The 21,106-nt window shown below is 38.4% G+C and overlaps 1 protein-coding gene and 1 pseudogene across 1 annotated transcript; both read right to left on the bottom strand.

The window, feature by feature from the left end:
- Window positions 1-21,106, bottom strand: part of LOC130070435 (polyunsaturated fatty acid 5-lipoxygenase-like) — a 169,934-nt pseudogene that overhangs the window by 47,876 nt on the left and 100,952 nt on the right.
- On the bottom strand, window positions 4,477-14,171 carry LOC130070436 (polyunsaturated fatty acid 5-lipoxygenase-like). Its single transcript, XM_056234825.1, has 10 exons — window positions 13,996-14,171; window positions 13,674-13,808; window positions 13,348-13,551; window positions 13,066-13,152; window positions 12,460-12,629; window positions 12,228-12,340; window positions 8,160-8,167; window positions 6,208-6,306; window positions 5,929-6,099; window positions 4,477-4,700 (listed from the first exon to the last, which is right to left on the bottom strand). Exons 1-10 carry the CDS (start codon window positions 14,158-14,160, stop codon window positions 4,521-4,523), a joined length of 1,332 nt encoding a protein of 443 aa, XP_056090800.1. The 5' UTR covers window positions 14,161-14,171; the 3' UTR covers window positions 4,477-4,520.

The raw sequence follows: 21,106 nt of genomic DNA, 5'->3' as shown, positions 1-21,106 counted from the left end.
GTGTCAATGAAGCCATTCTTTAATAGGTAGGTGGACAATCTCTGGGCAATAATGCTGAAGAAAATCTTACCTTCAACGTTTAATAGTGAAATAGGACGAAACTGACTGATGCTTGTAGCATCTTTTTCTTTAGGTATAAAGACTCCACCTGCTCTGCGCCATGCTCTAGGTACAACCTGTTTTTCCCATGCCACTTTTAACAATTTCCACAGAATTCGCAGAACTCCCGAAGCACTCTTGTACACTCTGTACGGAACTCCATTAGGCCCTGGAGATGATGAAGCCCTTGTCTTTCTCACAGCCTGCTCTACCTCTTTCCACTTAGGTGCACAGACCTCCATTTGGTATTCTGGTGGGCTGGAATTGACATAGGCTCATGCCTTTTTGCATCTGTATGCGTTTCCTCCAAATATCTCTCTAGCTCAACTCTAGATGCTTTTAAAGTGCCATTCTTCTCACTGGTGAATAACTTCTTTACGAATTTGAATGGGTCTTTATAAAAATTAGCCCTCGCACGTTCCTTCTTTTTGTTGCGTTTCCGTAGGTGCTCAGCTCTGCGTAATGTTGCCAGCTTATCTTTTATGTCCCTTTGTAAGAGATTGAGTCCCTCCTTCTGACTTTGTTCTGCTCTTTTCCATTGATTCCTCAGCTGTCTCCTTTCTCTAACTAACCCTTCAATTTTCTGCTGCCGTCTAGACATTGCAGTAGTAGTTTGTACTTTTTCCTTCCTTTTTTCCACACCAAACCTCTCACTTCCATATGCGTAAATGATTTCCCCAAATTTATCCAGCTTCTTTTCAACTGTACCAGTTAATCTTTCCAATGCAAAGCATAGATCTGTGTTTACCGTGTCCCATGCAGTTTTCTCACAAGCTCTTGGCCATCTAACTCCAGGCCTATGCCCGTTGAGGTTCTTTTCTCTCTTATGCTGGTTAGTCTGACCGGTTTCACAAGTATGAATATGTTCATCACTGACTGTGCAAGCCCTCCTCTCCTCACAGGGGTGCTGATATCCTGCGAGCTGTGGTTTGCTTCCTGTCGCTGGATTTCATTTGACTGACTTGACTGACTTTGTAAGAAGTACTGATCAATGCGAGGCCCTTGTCCCTTCTCCCTCAAGCATTTCATCTTCCATTGATGAACCTTCAAACCCCTGAACGTTGTCGCCTTGCTCCAGCCACAGACACAAACTTGGAGTTCAATGACTTTACTAACTGCAGATCTTGGACTAGTCTTACTCTCCATACTCATATCCGTTTCCATTCCTAAGTCGTTAACCATGTTGTCCAACATCGAGTCATCTTCCGCCCCCGCTCTCGCAGACTCTAGGGGTATTTTTTTCTTTAATTTCTCAGAAGCCTTGGGCGGGTGTCTCCAGCATCCTGTAAACACGGAGCTGGATACTGCCGACAAGGGTAGCTAACCCTTACCAGCCCCATTGGGGTCTCTTTCCTCCTGTCAGCTGTCTCTCCAGGCTGTCACAAGGTCTTTCCCTTGTTGCCAGCAGCACTATTCACCGCAGTCACTGGACGTATCCAGATCTTCATAATTTCCATTACACGAGAGTAGAAGTTAAAACTTCATGCTGATTTATGCTCGGCTTTCGCCAAGATAAGCAACACTAAGACGTAGCTTTACAGTAAACTATGCTTCTCCATCCATTTACGCTTCCTTCCATATGGTGGTGTGACTCCCCTTCTGTCCGGCGTTAACGGCTGAAGTGTACTTGGCGCGTCAGCACACATTGATCAGCACACATAGCACACATATGGGCCTCGCATTGATCAGTACTTCTTACGAAGTCAGTCAAGTCAGTCGAATGAAATCGGCTGCAACTACAGTGTGGTCTCCCTAGTGGACCAGCACGACAACCGTCTGGATTGAGCCGAGTAGGGGACATCTCTAGGGTCTTCAAGTGGGCACCTTCCGTCCTCAGTGTTTCGTCGACTAGCCCACGACACCTCAAGAGGGCTTGACAGTGACTCTTGCGTCCCAGAGTCACCCCCCTCCGTCCCCCACTCAACTCAGCCCAGCTTACTGACCTCTACATTCCTCCTGCTGCTGAGACCTAACCTCAATTTCACAATCTCTCCGCAACCCGACCATACGCGCCAACCCGTTTGACTAAGGCTGTCGAGCCCCACTGGTGCGTTATAGTAAAATTAATACATGATTAACTAACTGTATTTTTTTATGTACATTTCTGAAATGTACTTTCTATATAGCTGCTTTGAAACAATATGTATTGTGAAAAGCGCTATACAAATAAATTTTAATTGAATTGAACTGAATTAAGCTTGACCGCCCACCATGCGGAGGCTCTTGCAGCTTTGTTTTAAGGCACTGGAAGGTGGCAGTATTAGTAGCGTGTTAGAGGATCCAATACAGTCGGTATGATCGACTAAGTCGAACATTACCCGACTGAAAGGGAACGTCTCGGTTACCAATGTAACCCTCGTTCCCTGAAGGAGGGAACAGAGATTTAGTCCCCCTGCCACTTCTACTGGACCACCGCTGACTGGGGCAGGATCTGCTCCTCAGCGAAAAACAACTGGTAGGTGCATCCACTCCTGTGTTATACCCGCAGGACAGGGCGGAGCGTTGATTACGCACCTGCCAAAGCTTGTTTGGCTTGATTGTAAGAGTAATCAGAGTGATCGGCTCACTAGGCGTTATCCCATACAGTCGGTACGATCGACTAAGTCTCTGTTCCCTACTTCAGGGAATGAGGGTTACATTGGTAACCGAGACTAGTGTTGTCAAAAAACTCGGTACTTCGGTACCAAGTCGGTACTAAAAAAAAATAACGGTTACGGTACCAGCTTTTCTAGGTACCGAGTACCGGGTTGATCCGACCGGCGGCGCTGCTAATGCGTTGGCTCTGAATCCACTTGTTGACAAGAAAGAGGAAAGAGCCACATATGGAAATATGTTGAATTAGGCTAATGTCACGTTGCCATAAAGGGCCGTTCATACGTTCACATAGCACGTTTTTTTGCGCGTGCAAATTTCAAATGTAGGCGCGCGGGAAGCGCGCTCATAATAGAAGCGACGTGCGAGCTTGTTTTTCCAGGCGCGTCACTGTTTATGGTTGCATAGCGGAGACACGTGAGAGCGAGCGCTTGTGGAGAGAAGGAGAAAGCGGTGCAAACTGCGCTCCCCGTGATGACGAGGAAGTATCAGCAAAGAATTAATTGATTTCTAGCCCTTGCATTAGAAATCAGCTACAGGGTTCTTAAGTTTTGAAAACAGGCAAGAGTGACATTTTTGGCAGTTTTGGATTAAATAAAAGTAGGCTACAGTTAAGTCAAATAAAACATGTTTTATCTCCTGTATAGTTTGGTAACACTATAATAAGATAGGCCTACCATTCATTAACATTACTTAATGTGTTAACATCAACACATTGAGTGAACAATATATTTTTACAACAATTTAATACAACCACTTGATTGTTCATGTTTGTTCACTTCATTCATTGTGCATTAAATAATGTTGACAGATAAAACTTTTGATTTTAAAAATGTATTAGTATATTTTTAAATTAACCCCAAGGAGAATAATTGCTATGTATATACTATGGTTTATTGTTAGGTCATTTTATCTAATGTTATCTAACAAATAGAATCATATTGTAAAGTGTTTTTAATACTACAGTTTCCATCTTTGTAACTGTGATATACACTTTAATATATGCAAATTTTATCTAAATTAAGCTTTGGTACAGAAATTGGTACCGAGAACCGTGGATTTTCACTGGTATTGGTACCGAATACTGAAATTTTGGTACCGTGACAACACTAACCGAGACGTTTCCTATTACTATCTTCTGGTTTTTCCATTCTTGTTTTTGAAGATTCCCGAGTATTAATGTTAGTTTGAATTTGTTTGCATTAAAGACTGCTGCACATCCTGTTTATTCTCTGCTGTGTGTTTTTTTGGATTGAGTATGCAATCAATACACAAGTTACTTTAGGGGGTAAAACATTTTTATTTTATTCAGGTTACAAAAAGAAATACACCAAAGTTAAATTATTGTATTTGTTCACAGAAAAGTAATCAACAAACAATACAATAGATCATTTGAGTAATAAAGAATTTGAATTAATGAATCAAAAGATGAGTAAATGATTACCACAGTATGGATATATGATTATGCAACTTTATATGAAAAAAGAAAATAATAAAAAAGATAAACAATAATTGTTTTATAACACAAGTTTAGCTCTTTAAAGCATGGCCAAATAAATGGTTCTGCTTTCCTGGCGTGAACCAGACAATCACCCCTCAGATAACATACATACGTGCACAGATGGCATTACAAAGTATATCCCTTACTTCCCTTTAACAGTCAAATACAAGAAGCGTTAATCTAACATAATTTCTATAAATTGCCTCAAAAGGCAGAATGCTCTGTGTTTTACAATACTTAATATTTTAAGTAGAGCTGTTCTTCTCTTTTTCTATGTCAAGCACACATTGGCCATACACACTATATATAGGCCTGGCACAATATTTTCTCAAATTGCAACACTGTTGGGGATTTTGTCTGGGGACAAATAACCATATCCAACTGTTAATCCCTCATTCCGGCTCTTGATGATGTTGGTCACCTCATCTAGTTTCTTGCGGAAAGCCTTCATGGCTTCCTTCACTGGTTGCTCTGTGAAGCACATCTCTGGATAATTGCCTAAGTACCGCTGGGGGAAAAGCAAGTTCTTCAGAAAGTAGAAAAACATCTTTCTTTCTTTTTACAAGGTAAACTGACCCTTCTCTAAGCTCCGCCCCCTTGGTTACTGTCAATCATTCACACAAGCTTATAAAACAAACAAAGAATTGGGGATTTTCATTAATAGCACCATTTTCATAGAAATGTAGAAAACTTAATGAAATTATTCTTGGAATAAAGTCTGACATTCCAAAGCATTTTTATTTGCCGTGTTTCTTTAAAGAACTTGTAAAATAATGCGGTAACATGATTAATAACTGCAGATCAGCAGAGATCAGAATTAGTGCAAATGCTTTTTACATTCAGAGAGAAGCCGATTACACCACTGTAAAAAGTCACATTTTTCCATTACTTTAACTTATCGAAATCGAATTTCAGCTTAATTGTATAAGTTGTATTAGTGAACAGAACTCTTTCTTATTTTACTACTACATAATCACAATACTGGGAACTGTTTTCTTACTATCCCGTCTGTAACCTTAATCAAAACATACATGCTACATGCTCCAGAAAAAAAGGATAAATTATCTCTTCTATAGCTTTTAGATCATTTAGTTTAAAACTGTACAAACACAAAGGGACTCCATTGACTACCATTAGAGAAGAGCAAAAGTTTGCCTGTTAGGATTGGAAGAAATGTATTTCACTACAGAATACATTACGTAAAATATAATTTGTAACATATTCTGTTAGTTTACCCAAGGAAAGTAACATAATTTTAATACTTTAGATTACTTATTCAACACTGTTTTGAATTTTAAAAGTGTGACTGTGGCAGCAGCAATATATAGTGTAGAATTTTCATTCTCAGTGTTTGTGCTAAGCTCCTAATAAATGGTATTTTAAATACGAACAGCATTAAATAAATAGATACATTTTATGTTACTCCCCAAACATGATGATGTTTTTAATGTGGGACTTAGCAACGGATCAGTTAAATGAATTGCTCTTCCTGACTGAAAATATTGCGTTGACAGTGCCCCAGAACACATACACTGTAGCAAGCAAACAATCTACAACAATAAGAAGAATTAAAATGTATTTGAGCCTACATAAAAAAATCTTTTTTTCAACTCAAACCTTGATGCTCTGTACCCTCATCTAGTAACATGTTCTTTCTTTTTCATTGATTTAAACTAGATTGCTGCCATGTTCTATACAATTTCAAGTGGAAAGTATATTAGAATAAGACATCAAACCTCGTTCTCCTGGAACTGAGTGAGGACCCAAGCTATTCCTAGAACCTTGTAGGAACGTTCATGGTCAGGTAGACTCTTATTGATAAAATCGATATCCACTTTGCCCTTCTGTACGGGAGGCGGCATGAGCATGGTGGAAGGACTGTTGGGGATCCAGCCATAACAGTCAAACTGCAACATAAAAGTTTACTCACAGATATTAGCTTATGGATATTATCCAGAACTGTGCCTAGCAATTTTTGATGCTCTTGTTGTGTGTAATGTAGTGTGTAATCTCACCTGTCCAAAGTTGACAGCGGCATGTTGTGCTGAAGCGTTGAATATCACAATGGTCAGGTACTTGACTAACTCCTCTCGAGTGTTCAGAGACTCTGGAAACTCTGGAAACAGTGGCAGTACGCATTTAACTTATGCTCACATTTAAAGGTGACTTGAAACACACAAAGATGCATATAGAGTATACAAGAATAAAAACAATCATGCATGCTTGTAATCATGTAATTTGGCCCCGTTTGCACCAGGTATTAAGATGCGTTTTGGTCGATTGGATCACAAGTAGACGAGGGACACACATTCCCGTTTACACCTGGGATTTTACTCTCTTTTGTTCACTTTTAACCACTTTAACGCCAGAAGCGTGTTTTACAGTATCATTGTTACATACAGTATGTAACATGTACTTTTCAGGTTGAGTGAAGGGAGCGAGGACTCAGACTACGCCCAATGCTAAACTTGTCTGTCGCTGAAAAGTTGATTAATTCATTTGTGTTCTCAAAGCTGGATTACTGTAATGCTGTTTTAGCTGGAGTTTCTAAAACCACTATTAACAAATTGCAATATGTTCAGAACTCTGCCGCCCGGATCCTGACGGGAACCAGGAAATTTGACCATATTACTCCAGTTTTGAAGTCCCTACACTGGCTCCCGGTCAGGTTCCGTGTTGATTTTAAGATCATGATGCTGACATACAAGGCTTTACACGGCTTAGCTCCGCAATATTTATCTGGCTTATTAACTGCTTATACTCCTAATCGCAGACTGCGTTCCTCACAGTGTAATTTATTAACTGTTCCACAAACACATCTAAAATCTATGGGTGACAGGGCTTTTTCTGTTTATGCTCCTAGACTTTGGAACTCTCTCCCTCCTGAACTAAGGGAAGCACAAACTCTTGGCATTTTCAAAGCTCTTCTTAAGACACATTTTTTTAAACTTGCATTTGACTGCTGATGTCCCTTCGTGATCGCTTTACAGCTATTTTTATTATTAATGTTGCTGTTTTTGTTTTTATTAATTTGATTTGTTGTTTTTCCAGGTGGATTGTGATTTTATGTACAGCGCTTTGAGAAGCTGCTTTTAAAGGCGCTCTATAAAATAAAGCTTATTATTATTATTATTATTCAATTGCAGGAGAAATAAGGGCTTTATTAATAAAAGTGAAAACACAACCAAAAACTACCCCGTGGGGGAAAACAGGACAGAAAGGCACGACTAGACTTGTCTAGAGCAGGGAAACACTCAAGGTAACATTTAGTGACAATCCAGCACAGGACTGAAAACATAAGGAGAATAAATAGGGAGAGCAAACAAAGCAGGTAACGAGGGAGGACAGGTGGGGCAAATGAATCAAACAGGTAACAAGATGAGAGGGGCTAGACAATCACCAGGAGAGCACATGGCACAAGGAAACATACATGACAAGCCATGTGCTCACACCAAACATGACTTGAACACAAGCACACGGCCAGTAAAACCAATCACCAGCCATGTGCTCACACAAAACGAGACATGAACACGCAGCTAATGAAAACACTCATAAGCCACGTGTTCACACAAAACATGACAACATGAAAGCACACAGCTAGTGTAAATCACAAGCTGTGTGCTACACAGCACAAGACACGAAAGCACGTGAAACAAGGCACAGACAAGGTAAAACAGGTGTGTCAGGACTCTGTCACAAAACCAAGAAATAGATTAGATAGAAGTGACAGAACCCTGACAGTACTTTCTATAGTAATAACTATATATTATGCAAAATTACATGCAATTAACCCTAAACCAGACCAAACCAAACACTAATCCTAACCCTATAGGAAGTACATGTTGTTACTTAATATTACTCAGTACATAAATGTATAATTTCAGTGAAACCCTATATTTTAATGCAACATATGTTAAGAAAAGCGTAGTTTAATCTAAGCACTCTGTCTAATCCCTTTAAAGCGCACTTCAGAATCTGTCCGGAAGTAGTAGGTCATTCGGTTACTTTCTGCTTTCTCTTTTATCAATAAAGTGAATTTGGACATACTTTTTTTGACCTATATAGTAGGGAAGTATGTGATTTTGGATGCAGCCACAATCAAACAAGTTGGCAGAACTAACTTGGTTCACAAATCATTTTTAATTGTTTGTTCAGTTTCCCGTACACACTGTCTAAAGTGGTTTCTCAGTCTTTAAAATTAAAACCGTTGAATAAAGTGGCTGCGGAACTACAATTGAACGCAAATCTGCAAATGCATCCTATTGTTCGCCAGTGATGAACATCTTGATTAGGCCTAGATGAACATCTGCCTATGCCATCTGTGAACGATTCCAACGGCATAGCTAGATTTCATTTCATACAGGTAATACTTTTTACAACAGACTGATTATTACGCTAAGCAAACAATACCACAAGTATCACATTAGCAGTTTTTTTGATATGCTCCTAATTTATACAATAAATAAGCGACCATTTTTCACAGAGTTTGAAATGAACATCCGCCAACCCACAACGAATGCCTTTGCATTGCGTACATCAACCATCAGTGTGGTCTACGCTTTCTTTCGCATGTCGACATTCGTCCGCCATCTCCTCGTCTGGAATCAGAAGCATCTGAAGTCGCTTAGCGCCATTCACATCCCTACGTAATTTCCCCCAGTTAGCCTACTCGCACTGACACTGTGCAAGGTTAGGGAGGACGAGGACCATGTCTTGTTGGTTGCACCATACTGGCCCAAGCATGCTCCACTCGACACCCCCTCCCTGGCCGATTCTCTGAAGAAAAACCTGCCTTCTCAGAGACGGGGCACTTAATGGCACCACACCCAGACCTCTGGAACCTCCAGGTGTGGTCTCTGGATGGGACGCAGAGAATATAATTGATATATTCTCACCGGCGATCTACCCATCTATGTATAGTTCAGGGTTAGGTCAGCCCCTGTGCTAGATCACGGTTAGGTCAGCTCCTGTGCTAGATCAGGGTTAGGTCAGCTCCTGTGCTAGATCACGGTTAGGTCAGCTCCTGTGCTAGATCAGGGTAAGGTCAGCTCCTGTGCTAGATCACGGTTAGGTCAGCTCCTGTGCTAGATCACGGTTAGGTCAGCTCCTGTGCTAGATCACGGTTAGGTCAGCTCCTGTGCTAGATCAGGGTTAGGTCAGCCCCTGTGCTAGATCACGGTTAGGTCAGCTCCTGTGCTAGATCAGGGTTAGGTCAGCCTCTGTGTTAGATCAGGGTTAGGTCAGCTCCTGTGCTAGATCAGGGTTAGGTCAGCCTCTGTGCTAGATCAGGGTTAGGTCAGCCCCTGTGCTAGATCAGGGTTAGGTCAGCCCCTGTGCTAGATCAGGGTTAGGTCAGCTCCTGTGCTAGATCAGGTCTAGGTCAGCTCCTGTGCTAGATCACGGTTAGGTCAGCTCCTGTGCTAGATCAGGGTTAGGTCAGCTCCTGTGCTAGATCAGGTCTAGGTCAGCTCCTGTGCTAGATCACGGTTAGGTCAGCTCCTGTGCTAGATCAGGGTTAGGTCAGCTCCTGTGCTAGATCACGGTTAGGTCAGCTCCTGTGCTAGATCAGGGTTAGGTCAGCTCCTGTGCTAGATCAGGTCTAGGTCAGCTCCTGTGCTAGATCACGGTTAGGTCAGCTCCTGTGCTAGATCAGGGTTAGGTCAGCTCCTGTGCTAGATCAGGGCTAGGTCAGCTCCTGTGCTAGATCACGGTTAGGTCAGCTCCTGTGCTAGATCAGGGTTAGGTCAGCTCCTGTGCTAGATCAGGTCTAGGTCAGGTCCTGTGCTAGATCAGGTCTAGCTCAGTCCCTGTGCTAGATCACGGTTAGGTCAGCTCACGGTTAGGTCAGCCCCTGTGCTAGATCAGGTCTAGGTCAGCTCCTGTGCTAGATCACGGTTAGGTAAGCTCACGCTTAGGTCAGCTCCTGTGCTAAATCACGGTTAGGTCAGCCCCTGTGCTAGACGATGTGCGCATGTGTTGTGATTCCCCTACGGGTGATCCAGCAAGTGTATCTTTCCATGGTACGGCTTCCCTATCAGTGAGCCAGTGTCTTTCCCTCTACAGATCTGCTCTGCCGTCTCTGCACATTATTGACTCCAACCCTAGCTAGGCTGGATCTACCAAAGAGACCTTCCCTATGTAGATCTGCCTTACGGGCCATTCAATGTGTGTAACTCAACATGTCACCTCCCTGCGGTCAATATATGGGCTCAGTAGCATCCCTTTCTGTTTAGAATAGGCACGCTTTCAATCAATCAATCAATCAATCAATCAATAATTTATTGCCATGTCAACTAAGTTGATAGGAATTTGTCTTGGTACAACTCTCAGACATAAATAACCAAAAAACAGACATCATAAGTACACCAACAATGAACCCAACAATCCCCAGCAACCATAGGACATAGGACCAAAACCCTGCAGACATTAAAAAGGACAATACCCTATGGCAGAGAAAGTGCACAATGCATACAGTTAATGAGGTGCTGCTAGCCGTCAGTGCAAATTCAGATATCTGATAGCCAGAGGGAAAGTGCTGTCTCTAAAACGTGATGTAGAAGTTTTAATGCTCCTATATCTTCTTCCTGATGGGAGTAGTTTAAAGAGATGGTGAGCAGGATGAGAGTGGTCCGCTATGATGTTTTTAGCCTTTCTGATAATTCTAGTGGAGAAGAGTGAAGAAAGTGAAGGGAGGCTACAGCCTATGATTTTTGATGCTCTGCGTACTACTCTTTCCAACCTAGTTTTGTCCTGAGCGGTTGTGTGACCGAACCAGACAAGCATGGAAAAAGTAAGGACGCTTTCAATTGTTGACCTATAAAAGTGGATCATGGCAGCTCGGCTGACTCTAAATTTTTTGAGCTGACGCAGAAAGTGGAGTCGCTGGTGCGCTTTACTGATCTTAATATTAGTGTTTAGCTCCCATGATAGGGATTCCTGGATTGTGGTCCCAACGAACTGGAAGGAAGTGACCCTCTCCACCTCCACCCCATTTATGGAGAGCGTAGGGAGAGGACTAGGGGTCCTTCTAAAATCCACTACCATTTCCTTGGTTTTTGAGATGTTAATTGTCAAATTACAGCTTCCACACCATTTCACCAGCCCCTCCACTTCTCTGCGGTAGTCAGACTCATCTCCATTAGTAATGAGACCAACTACAGAAGTATCGTCAGCAAACTTAAACAACAAAACTGAACTGCTGTGTGACTGACAGAATTGTGTGTATAAAGAGTACAGAAGTGGGGAAAGGACACAGCCCTGTGGGGCGCCAGTGTTCAAAAACTTTGACCGTGAGACGCAATCACCCATTTTAACCACCTGCTTCCTATTGCATAAAAAGTTGAAAATCCATTTGCAAAGTGATGTTCTAACACCTAGCTCCTGTAGAATGTTAATCAGCTTCACAGGAACGATGGTGTTGAACGCAGAGCTAAAGTCCACAAAGAGGACACGTACATAAGTGGATTTAAACTCCAGATGTTGAAGAATAGAGTGCAAACAGAGTGAAACTGCATCATCAACACTCCTATTTGCTCTATAAGCAAATTGGTGGGGGTCAAGTGAAATACTGGACAGGTGTTTACATATCCTGTCCAGGTGTTATCCAAATAGTCTCACTTTATGGGTTAGAAGGGGCAGCAGTGATCGACTCTCTCTGCGTAAAGCTCTGTCCTTTCTTTACCCCAACAGGTGAGGGAATTAGGCAGCTTATGAAGGGCGCTGAAAGGGACAGCAAATGTAGCATTTTTGGTAGGGATCCCGATACATTAGTTCAGTTCTGACATAACGTTAAACGGTACTCTAGGTGACTGCGTCTTTTGTGGCTGTTCGAACACATTCGACCACATGAACGTTTACACTACGAAAGCAATCCGGTCTAATGCGTTTTCGACTAACTCTCGAAGTGGTTGAAAGTGAACAAGCTTTAGACCCCGTTTACCCCTGTATTTAGCGTTGTCCACTTATGTTCCGATCGACCTAAACCTCTTAGTACCAGATGTAAACAGGGCGTTTGATAAATTAAACCTGTACTCACTGTCAGAATTATTCATGCCACTGGAAACATCCTCAACAAATTTTTGAATCTCTCCATCACTTTGAACGGTCTTATCGCTCTCATAGTAGATCTCGACCACAGCAGATACAAAACTGCAGGAAGATCAACAAAATGACAAATTAATAAAATAACTCTGGATGCCAAAACTGTTCATTGAAGTGTTTGTACTTTTGCACTAGTGGTACATAATCTGAACTGTTGCTACACCTACCTGTGTATTGCCTCCCAGATCTTCATGCCATCATCTCTATAATAGTAATTGGGCACATCTTTCATTCCTCGAGCCTCTATGGTCTCAGGGAAGCACAGGGACTCGTAGGTTAAAGTCTTCATGGCACTTTGAATCACTTTAGCTATCCCATCTCCATTGACGCTAGTAATCTTTGGATACCAAGAATTCAGTTAATCTTTTGCCTCAATCTTTTCAGCACTTATTTAGCCTACTCAAGTGACCATCAGGGGAATTATGGGTGAAGTTTTATTCTGGTGGGGTTTTTTTTGTATTTGGGAAATTTAGGAACTACTTAGGTCTGTCGGTTTAAGCAAACACCTGTTAACTAAATACAACATAACCTATGAAATAGAAGTAAGAGCATTCAGCAAAAAGACGGAATATCACAAGACAAAAAGTCAAGTAAAGGCTCAGGCCTGTCATGATGAAGATTTGTTAACACTGTGTGCGTCTTTAAACCTATATCATGGACAGAAATTATGTCTTGGCAGACAAAAACAAAATAATCTAATTTGAATAGAATTGCTGTGAATCCTAGAAATATGCTGTTTATGTGTGGATATATTAAATTAGATGTAAAGCTACCTGGCTGATGACCCCGTCTTCATTGATGAGATTTCCACGGGCCGCTGCATTGATTGCAATTGTGAAACGAACATGAGGTTTCAGTAACTGTAAAAAGCAAATGATGAATTTAAACATGTGCATTAAATCATAAAAAATGTATTAAAAAAGCATAACCTGAAAGAGGAACTGTGCTTTCAGTATCCTGCCCTGGAGGTTGTTGTTTAACATTAAACCATTGTTAAAAAAATAAAGAAAAGGCAAGGATATCAGAACCAGCAACCCATATTGAGAGACATGTACCTTGTATACGGGATGGACTGGAGGGAGCTGTCTGTACATGGCCATTTCAAAAACCTCTGATATCAGATGTGTCTTGAGAAGGTGCGTGACCAACTGGTGTACAAGGAGGTCGGCAGATTTCACCCACATCTTGGCAAGCATCCAATCATGTTCATTATCACTCGGGAGAAAGATCGGGCTCTTTTCCCCTGGGGTTTGACTGAGCTGATTCAGATATAATAAAGCCAAACAGGACATTTTTACTTCAGTGAGTAGATTCACGGAAAAAGCACTTTTATTTTTAATTTATGTTTTCATTTGATACTGATTCTATATGCGACAGATACCTGAATGGCAATTGGCACAATTTGGTCCAGTCTGTTCTTGTACAGCAGGCAGAGGGGTGCCGTCAGATAGACTTGATCGCTGGATGTTGGCACTCCCTCCAGTATTTCATAATCCACTATGTAGATGTTTCCCGCCTGTAAACGTGTACACAGGTGTACAGTTTAGAACTAATAGTTCATGGGTTCAAATAACATTGATTTGAGTCATTTATGTAAATTAAATTATGTGAAGTGTTATTAATTATGTGAAATTATATGATTCAAGCCTTGGATTTGATTATTGACTAATTGTTCAAGTGATTTATGTCTTAATGTTTCTGACCTGTAATTCCTCTTGTAGTGTGACTCCTTTCTCCAGAAAGCCCTTCACCATCTCATGTGTGACTGGAAACTTGTCTGGAATTTCCTTGCACTTCTTGATCATGACAGGATTGCAGCCATTCAAAAACTGATAGCCGAACATGTAATCCTTACTCCAGTCTTGCATCACTTTCTCTGTCCAGATTTCAAAGGGGAAAATTGAGTCAACTGTCAAAGGCTTTACATGTATGAAAAAAGTGATTTTGTTTAAATGAAGAAACAAACAAACAAACAAACAAACAAAAAACAAAAATTCTTAACAAAGGAAGAAATAATCCAAACCTAGAAAAGTGTTCTTGATATTAAAATCTTTTAATATATTTTCAAAGAATTCCATGCCTTTCCAGGAATGAATGAATTCTTTCCCTTTTTCACGAATTGATTCCTCCTTCCTGTAACAGAGTGCATATTGTATAATTATAGACATGAACAGTATTTGCATGATTTTTCATTCTGGAATACGGAGTAAAAATTCAGTATCTAATCAACACAGACTGAGGTCATGACACATTCCCCCAAGACTTACGCTTTCAGCAAATTCCCAAAAAAGTCTATATCTTTTCCCCAATCAAACTGAACTTCTGTTGGAAGTTTTTTACCATCTATGCTCATAGGGAAGCCGTGGCGCCACTCAGTCCACCTTCAAAAAGAGAAATGACAACATTAACTTGTGCAGTTACACTGTTAGACACTGTTTAATTAGCTTCACTTCTATGGACTATTAGTTTCTTTATCGTCAGTTTCCTGTTTCCTTTGTTTCTATGCATGACACTGATTCTATCATCACACTTGTTATTCTTTTAGTTTGTTATCTTGTTTATATATCTGTTTTCAGTTCCTTATTGTCCGGTATTGTTTGTGCATTTGCAGCACACTGTTTGTTTATATTACATTGAGTTATTTAATAAACTTTTTGTTATTTTCATCCTTTTAGGCATTTCTTCATCCAAACGCTTGTTCTTTCCAGACTGGACTATTGCTCTCTTGGCAGGCCTTCCAGCATACACTGTCAAACCTCTGCAAATGTTCTTTATCGTGCGCACATCACACCTCTCTGCCGAGTATTTAGCCATTCAAGAAACTACGGAAGATGCATCTTTTTCTTCATAACTTGACCCATTAATACTAACGCCACGCGAGGAGCACCAGAAGATTACGCGCATAGACTTTATTGTCTATTTTGATTCCATTGTGCTAATTCATGTTTGCTTTTTATGTTTCATTGTATTGTGCAGTACTGTGCCACCGTAAATAACCCAAATACATAATTGAGTAAAAGTAAGAATATATCCAATGAAAAATTTACTCAAGTAACACATTATTAGTTACTTACTTTAGAATCTGATTAAAATTATGCTGTGGAAATTATTGTAATAAACTCTTTTAATGTAGTGTGGACGAATACAATGTCCAGCCTTGGATTTTGCTTTGAACCTTTTTTCTGAATGTTAATAACAAAAACGGCACATAAAATAAATAATATATATATATAATATATAATAAATATATATACATATAATATATATTATAAATAGTGCAAATGGTTATAATGTGTACAATATTAGTGTGTGTCAAGCACATTGAACTGTATCAGGAATATTAAAGAAAAAACTGCAACAAATGAATATTGTTAAAGAATGTAATTGTTTCTTCAAACCTGAATCTGTCCTGTCTATATTTCAGTTCCTCTCTTCTTTTCTCTTTAAGAAATTCAGGGTCATCCTGAGGCAATCCAGCTAAATAAACACACAAATAAATACATAGCACACATTTTACACATAGAAAGGACAGCATTTGAGACATAATTCAAATCAAACTGAACAACTGAATACAAAAAAAATCAAATAATAATAATAACAATAGTAATAATTATAATAATAATATTAATAATAATGCTTCATTTAAAACTGGATATGAACAAAGCTACAATGCACGTACCAGTGCCTTCTCGGATAAACACAGGCTTTTCGTCTTCTATCGAGAACTGACAGGGGAACTCGAAGCATTTTCCAGAGGGTGTTTTCACTGTGATATGCTCACAATACCATGGATAATTAACAAGGTGTTCCTCCTTTTCAAGTTTTACCAGGACAATGTCTCCAAAGTCCTCGTCCACACAGATGTTGAGGGAGATCTCCTTTAATGACAACTTTTATTAGACACATAATATGGGAAAACAAACAAAGAAACAAACAAGAAACATCTCTCCATGGGCTTTGGTGAAGAGGGATTCATCCTAATTTAATTCCCTGATTATGTGCACTATCAGGATGCCCAGGTTTGATAGTTTTAATTAACTTCAACATGGCAGTACCGTTCCATACATCAATATAATGCACTTGGACACAAAGATATGCACAACATGAAATTGACTATATATATATATTACATGGCTCTGTGGAATACTTAATTCTGTTTTGATTGGAAGTTTTGCATTTGTTGATCTAATAAAATATTAAAACAAATCAGTCAAATCAATATTTTGTGTACAGTTATTTAATTATGCCATCCAATATCATGGACTCGCTCTCTCTTGTTTCACTGTTTTGTACTCTTTTGGATTATAAGATACAAACAGGTACGCTATTAAAACAGTTAAATCTGAAATCAATATATCTCATACCCATAATTATTTATGTGTTGAAATGCTGAGTATTAAGTGTTATGACTGTATACCGTATCTCTTAAATGTCCGCCTAGTTTGATCTCGCCGCTGAAACTGCTCTCTCCGCGGAAGCTTTGCGTTTAAAGAGCTAATGAAATATTCCAACTCAATATTTTGAGTCTAATTATTTACTTATGTGGAAGGTAGTCGTGTAATAAGCGGGATAAGCCGGTTGTTATCTCAGAATAAACCCCTTCAGGCGTTACGTCTGTGTCCTCATCACCCTGTCTGTGGTTTATTTTGAGTCTTTTTAAGTCTTCCATCAGCCTGAAGGTGTTTATTCTGAGTGAACAACCGGATGGATGTATTATCCCTTACAGCCCTTATATATATATATATATATATATATATATATATCATAATAGAAATAAAACAAATGACATAGTATGTATTTCATGAATTTATCAAATTATTTTAAAAGGAAATAATACACTTGGACACAAAAATATGCACACCATGTCATATATATATATATATATATATATATATATATATATAATATCATGATATAAATAAAGAAATTACTTAAAATAAAAATAATCAAGTCTTTAACGTTCTTACCGTTTTAAAAGCAGTAAAAATGGATCTGTTGACCAGGACTCTGTCACTGCTCTGATCCTTTGAGTTTATCAGCGTCAGGAAAATGCTGTTCGTCTCCTCAGCCGTCACCTCTAGACCAGTAGATACAGTCACCTTGTAGGTCAACATCTTGCCTGAATGAAAGATGTACAAACTCTGGATCCTCAGTTTATTCTTAAGCACCTTTATATGAAGTTCACTTCCGGCGCTACTCCCCCCTCCTGTGACATTATAATGTGGGTTTGGTCTGTCACTCAAAAATGTCATGTTCATACCTGCATATGTGATCTATAGCAAGTTTCTGAAGAAGAGACATGAATACAAGTACAATTTTTTTCATTTTTCTTTGGCAAGTTTTTGCACGAATATTTTAATATTATATTTAATTATTTTAAATATTTTAGTAAATTTCACATATGGAATTAAGTAAACTCTACTTAACTAAGTTACGTGAAAGTAACAAAGGAAATAAGTAATTTAAACTTAGCTAGTACAAATTTGAGTAATATCTATTAAGTTGAAGTTTCCTTTGAAATACATTTCACTCAAACAATATAACATTGAATTAAATCACACTTTTAAAATAAATGTTTTACTTAGAAACTTCTTAGTTATTATTACAATATTTATTCTTCATATTTGAAGTCACACATCATGTGAACGCAGAGACCTCAATACTTGGTAGATAATACACAATGACGGTAACATTTGATGGATAGTTTTTGTGTTTGAATGTCATTTTAAGTGGAAAATAAACTCCAAATGTCACAAAATGGCAAGTTACTAATTCTAACAACAGAAGCAATGATAAAACAGTGTGAATACAGTGAAAAATCAACCTCATTAATTATTCAAGGCCCAGTGCACGATGGGAACCCCAGTATCAGAAAAGTTGAGTAATTGTACTTAATTTTACAATGTTGATATTTATGCTTTCATTTCTACACGCTTGAATTGAGTACTAATATAGAATTTACTTCGTTTTTTTCATTCTTGCCTGAACTAACCTTTTCATGTAAATTACATTGTTTTTTCTGTAGTATTTACTTCACAAAATAATTGTTATCAGTGTACGAAACTGAAAACTTTTCAGTTGTATTTCTGAAAAAAACCTTTATAGACTTACCAGAGAAACACAAAGGCTTTAGGCAAAAATGCAATGTCATTTATTGTGTATTGGAAAGGCATGAACTGTCATAACTGTCATTTTTAAGTGTTCTTTCCCATGAAGATCTAGAGGCTATTCCAGATAACCCAACACACAAAATATTTTCTAACCTTTCATTTAGTTTTTACAAGAAATCTCTGAAGAATGTGCACGTTTTTTCTTCCTAAGAACTACAAAAAAGAGGTTTTTCGGCTGGTGCCATAGATTAACTTTTTTTTTAAATTTATCAAAGCTCAATACACTTCGAGTATAACCTGTACACTCAAAGAAATAATTATTTTTTAAAGCCTTTTTTTAAGATTTAAAATTTTTTATTGAATAATTGAACAATGCGTAATCAATTATTCAATTTAAACGTGTAATGATTATTCAATTCAAATTCAATTTGATGGAATTTTACTATTAATTGAAATGCTTAAGTGTAGGCCTATGCCATTATTCAAGTGTGTGTATTAGTGAATATCAGTGCAGAAATAAATTGTGAGATGTTTGCATTTGTACTATTCTCTAAAAATGCACAATGATCTCTTACAAGAACAAAAACAAACAAACAAACAAACAATTCTAAACAAAAATAGGCTAATACAATTTACACGATGACGGAAATCGTGTTGGTTTTAAATATTGATCAGTGTGACTTCAGATAATTGTCTAATTGTTTCTCACAGGCCCGTGGGGTATTTTCAGCAATTACAGGAGTTAGTCGATGATTTTATTGCCGTCCGAATCCAGAATGTCTGTGTATTTCTCCCACTCCCCGCGTAAAAATCCACGGCCGAATGTTGTTGTTTTTTTGGTCAAACACAAAGGTTGTGAGGTAATTTAATTGCCACCTGAATCCACAATCACTGAATTTACAAGAAGATATCAATTCAAAATTCACTGTTTAACTCCTTTTTGACCCCTGCCGAGACCCGTAGGGTAACTGTTGCACTCCACTTTAATTTGCATTTTAAATCCAGGATCAAATAGATGTAACCTGCTTATTTTAAACAAAGTTTAAATTAAGGTGTAAACAGAATTGGACACACGCTTCAGACGCAATCACACAGAGGCGTTCCCAAAGCATCATCGACACAGCGTCTCGACACATAGAAAAAATATATATAAAAAGAAAGAAACATATGTAGTGCCTTCCAAACATGAACGTCTTATATCCACCGCAAAGAACTCCTGCATTGTCATGAAAACATTTTTTTCATACTTCTGTATATATTCATGTTTGTCTATATAGACACTCAGCCTATATAAACGCTTTAGATTACAGCCCGGAAAGTACTGGGTAATTAAAGAAATTTTTACAGCGTAACCTTCGGTAATTATAGTGTACCTATAACGTACTTACAATATAAGTATGAGGGAACAATATTTTAAGTTTGGGGAATGAAGGGGTAACAACCAGGAGAATTAAAAAAATATTAATATTGTGAGTATTATAGAACTAAGGGGTACTTATTCTACTATTATGAAACAACAATCTTACATTTGTGATCAATTTAGCAAGAACACACACTGCGTACCTTTTTGAAATAATGGTGAACCATACTGTATAGGCTTTATAAATAGATATAATAGATATGTACCCTCTAATTTTTAAAATGTAATCTTTTTAACAAAAGTGCACTGAAAACGAAAACTATTGCAACTTTTGCTTAAATATTGGGGAAAGATACTCTTGTTTCATGTAGCTTGTTACCCTCTTGTTCCATGTAGTTACAGGGTAAGTGTGACATTGCGGGCCGTAAATTAAAGTGGTGCTTGTTACCCTCTTGTTCCATGTAGTTACAGGGTAAGTACAATAAAAATACACACAATCTTATATCACTGACTCGGAAACCTTTATTTGTTATACAAGCACCACTTACCCTGTGACCACATGAAACAAGATATATTTCCCAGTATTTAATAAAATAGTCTTAGCTTTTCTTGCCTTGAAACATGTTAGCCCAAACTTAAACATCTGCACTTTTGCTATAAAAAAAGAAAAAAAGAAAAGCATAAATGCATAGATATGTACCCTGTCATTTTTAGTACCCTGTCAAAAGCCTATACAGTATGTATTGCCTTGGTACACAATTATTACAAAAAGGTATGCAGTGTATGTTCTCGCTAAATTGCTCCCAAATGTAAGATTGTTGTATCATATAGTAGAATAAGTACCCCTTAGTTCTATAATACTTACAGTATAAATATTTTTTTAATTCTCCTGGTTGTTACCCCTTTATTCCCCAAACTTTACATATTGTTCCCTTATACTTGCATGTAAGTACTTTATAGGTACACTATAATTACCGAAAGTTACTCTGTAAATTCCTCTTAATTACACAGTACTTTCCGGGCTGTAATCTAAAGTGTTACCACATATTCTGTATTGAAAGAACACATTATTTTACTGAGAGTGAGGTTTCTGAACTGTGAGGTTTTCACGTTTTATCATTCATTCAGTTAGTTATTTATTCATTCAATCATTTAAAAAATATATATTATTACTTTTTTTTTGTTGCATCTTCATATGTTGCAAGTATAAATGACACACAGTGGGTGTGTCAAACTTTTCAGTTGTATTTCTGAATAATTCTACCTATAGACTCACGAGAGAAACACAAAGGTGTTAGGCAACAATGCAATGCCATTTATTGACTAATGGAAAGGCATGAACTG

The sequence above is a fragment of the Rhinichthys klamathensis genome, unplaced genomic scaffold (genome assembly GCF_029890125.1).
Source record: "Rhinichthys klamathensis goyatoka isolate OS25496 unplaced genomic scaffold, OSU_Roscu_1.1 h1tg000406l_1, whole genome shotgun sequence".
Taxonomy (NCBI): domain Eukaryota; kingdom Metazoa; phylum Chordata; class Actinopteri; order Cypriniformes; family Leuciscidae; genus Rhinichthys; species Rhinichthys klamathensis.
The sequence above is the reverse complement of the archived record's forward strand: the minus strand, read 5'-3'. Positions and strand labels throughout refer to the sequence as shown.